The 3,191-nt window shown below is 37.4% G+C and overlaps 1 protein-coding gene across 1 annotated transcript in view; it reads left to right on the forward strand.

Annotated features, from left to right (window-relative positions):
- LOC106880910 (U1 small nuclear ribonucleoprotein 70 kDa) overlaps nt 1-2,986 on the forward strand; it is an 18,715-nt gene extending 15,729 nt beyond the window's left edge. The window contains exon 2 of the mRNA XM_014931075.2: nt 1,964-2,986. Coding sequence (XP_014786561.1) covers nt 1,964-2,436 — 473 coding nt within the window. The 3' untranslated portion in view covers nt 2,437-2,986. The remainder of the gene's footprint in view (nt 1-1,963) is intronic.
- Nucleotides 2,987-3,191: the final 205 nt, after the last annotated feature.

Here is a 3,191-nt window from a genome sequence, read left to right on the forward strand (position 1 = left end):
TCTTAGTTAATAATTAACTCGGACAAAATAAATTGGTTAATAGATACCAGGGTAGCAAAGATCACAAAATGACTGTGGTGTAACTCCTGTTTATGAGGTGGAAACTCCTTGTTATTTTGGGTACTTGAGTAAATATATAAATTTAGTAAATGGAGTAAAACGCATTTGTTAACTGAATACTTTTATTTCCAACATATGTTTCGAAGATTACAAATTATACCTTCCATAGGATATTCGGTTAAAATGTCTTACGGTTAAGCTGGTTCCCATGCATTTCCCTGAAGAGAAGATTACATTCTTATCAACATCACCTATTCCTATGGAAGGTATAATTTGTAATCATTGAAACATATGTTGGAAATAAAAGTATTCAGTTAACAAATGCGTTTTACTCCATTTACTAAATTTATATATATATATATCATCATCATCATTATCATCGTTTAATGTCTGCTTTCCTTGCTGGCATGGGTTGGACAGTTTGACATGGAGCTGCCCAGCTGGGAGCTGTCCAGGCTCCAATTGTCTGTCGTGGCATGGTCTCTATGGCTGGATGCCCTTCTTGATGCCAGCCACTTAACAGAGTGTGCTTGGTGCTATTTACGTGTCACCAGTATGGGTGCATTTACACAACGGCCGCATGGGTACGGTTATGCAGCACCAGTATGGGCGCTTTTTATATGGCAACAAAACCTGAAAGGACCAGCCAGTATGTGTGGAAGACAGCGATTTTATGTAGCGTGATGCTTCTTATTAAGTACAGCAAATCATCACATCTCCCAGTCCCTTGTCATTTCCTCAATGAGGCCCAGTGTCTGAAGATCCTTTCACACCACTTTGTCCTATGTCTTCCTGGGTCTACCCCTTCCACAGGTACCCTCTATAATTAGAGCTCAACACTTCTTTACACTGCTGTCCTCGTCCATACACATCACATGACTAAACCAGCACTGTCTTCTCTCTTGCACACAGCATCTGATGCCTATTATACCCAGTTTTCCTCTTAAATTATTTACAATCTGTCATGCATTCACACTGACATTACCCATCCAGTGGAGCATGCTAACTTCATTTCTTTCAATCCTTCACAAGTCCTCTGTAATGAAAGCATCATACAATCTACTTTTCACTATGAGGGAGAGGCCCTTAGTTACCAACAAAGGTAGAAGCTCTCTGAACTTTACCCAACACGTTCATATTCTAGCAACTAGACTTTCAGAACTTTCTCCACCGCTGCTAACTTGGTCTCCATTCTCCATTAATCTTCTTGTGATAACATTACACCTCTTATGTTTCCAAAGCTTGTATTGGGTACAACATATGGAGTTTCTACCAACACCCTTCTTACATACTGAGCAGGGTAATCTCCCAGAAGGTACTTGTGATTTGTCTGTTTTCGTATTTACTAGGACTTTAGTTTTTATATATATATATATAAGTTATTATATATATAAGTTATTATATATATAAGTTATTATATATATATATATATATATATTTACCATGATAGATCGCTAACCACTACACACATTTTTTTTTCTCTCCTTGTTTCTTTCTGTGTTCCTTTCTGTCGAAGAGCGTAGGCTCAAAACGTTAAAGACTTTTTCAATTCCCAAGCGTTATACTAATACACCTGTTTGTTTTCTACACCACCTGTCTTCGTCTGTTCTTTTTTTTTTTGTAAATTCTCCCTATATATATATTGCAACATCATACCTTGTTTTGTTGAACCGTTTCTTTTATTTTGTGAGTGATGAAATAATAAAATCAGGAGAGTACTAGATTAAATGCCTTGCAGTATTTAGTTATGGCTGTTCTGAGTTCAATTCCTGCCAAAATCAAATTTCTTTCATGTATTGATTAAATAATACCAGTCATATATGGAGGGAGAGTGTAGATGTAATTGACTGATCTCATACTCAAAATTTTCCATGTCATAATGTCAGTTCTCTCTCTGTTTCAGTGATCTCCCTTGTCACAGCCAACAAACGGAGTCCAGCGCGGTACAATGAACTAGGAGGACGTGACCGTTCAGATGACAGAAGTAGAATGAGTAACCCACATGATGACAGAGATCGAAGAGGCAATGCACGAGATGATCGTGGCAATCGTGATGATCGAGGTGACCGAGGTGACCGAGATCGAGACCATGGGAGCCGTGATGACCGTCGTGATCGCATGGATCACAGTATCCCTGATGACCGCAACACCCATGACGTTGGCTATAACTCCAATGTCAATAACAATGAGCATGGCATCGGCCATACTGCAGATGATGGTCACGACCATGATTATACTCATAAATCTGACCATGAGGATAACACCCGAACCAACAAAGATCATAAGGAGAATGGTGGTGCTTCAATTGGATTCCAGCTCTCTTGGTTCCAAAGGATTGTGTTGGCTGGAACATCACTACTGATGGTTGTTATGTAAGGGAATGGTTACCACCACCACTACCATCATCCCCACCACAACACACACACATAGTGAACAGTAGGGAGTGCATTAATATACATATATACATACATATATATACATATATATACATACATATATATATATGTATATATGTATGTGTATATATAAGAGACAGGTCCTTTATTGAATCATATGTAAAAGGAGAAGCTACCATTTTAAAGTTTCCTCATTAGTGGATTGTTTGTAGGAAATCATAGATTTTGAGCGTTAGTTTTTGTATAGAACATCGTTTCCTCCTGCCCCACTCTTCTCTGATCCTCTGTGCAGGTCACTTTTTACAGATCAACTCAGTGCTTAATACATGAGTATTAGTGTGTACAGGAATGTGTTATCGTGTTTAATGTATACCAATGTGTTTTAGCTCATCTATGTTAGGGAATATAATTCTGAATATTATTATGTATTAAAGATTTTAATAATTATTGTGTAGCTGTAACCTTACAATGTACTAGTATATAACCTGTACACCAAAGGACTATTAAAGTATCCATTAAATTTAACAGAATGGCTTTTGTTCTTTTTTGTTCTTTTTTTTAATAATTTTTTTCTGTCTTTGTTTCTTTTAGCCTTATTTTTTTTATTATTTTTACAGAGAAGGCCACTAAGTGGTTTTGGATAAAGAAAGCAGACCAATGGTTTGCTGCTACTTGGATGCAAGCTGGGATTTGATAAAAACCAGCTAGGTCAACTAGGTAAGGGGGTTCTAATGC

The sequence above is a fragment of the Octopus bimaculoides genome, chromosome 7 (assembly GCF_001194135.2).
Source record: "Octopus bimaculoides isolate UCB-OBI-ISO-001 chromosome 7, ASM119413v2, whole genome shotgun sequence".
Classification (NCBI taxonomy): Eukaryota; Metazoa; Mollusca; class Cephalopoda; order Octopoda; family Octopodidae; genus Octopus; species Octopus bimaculoides.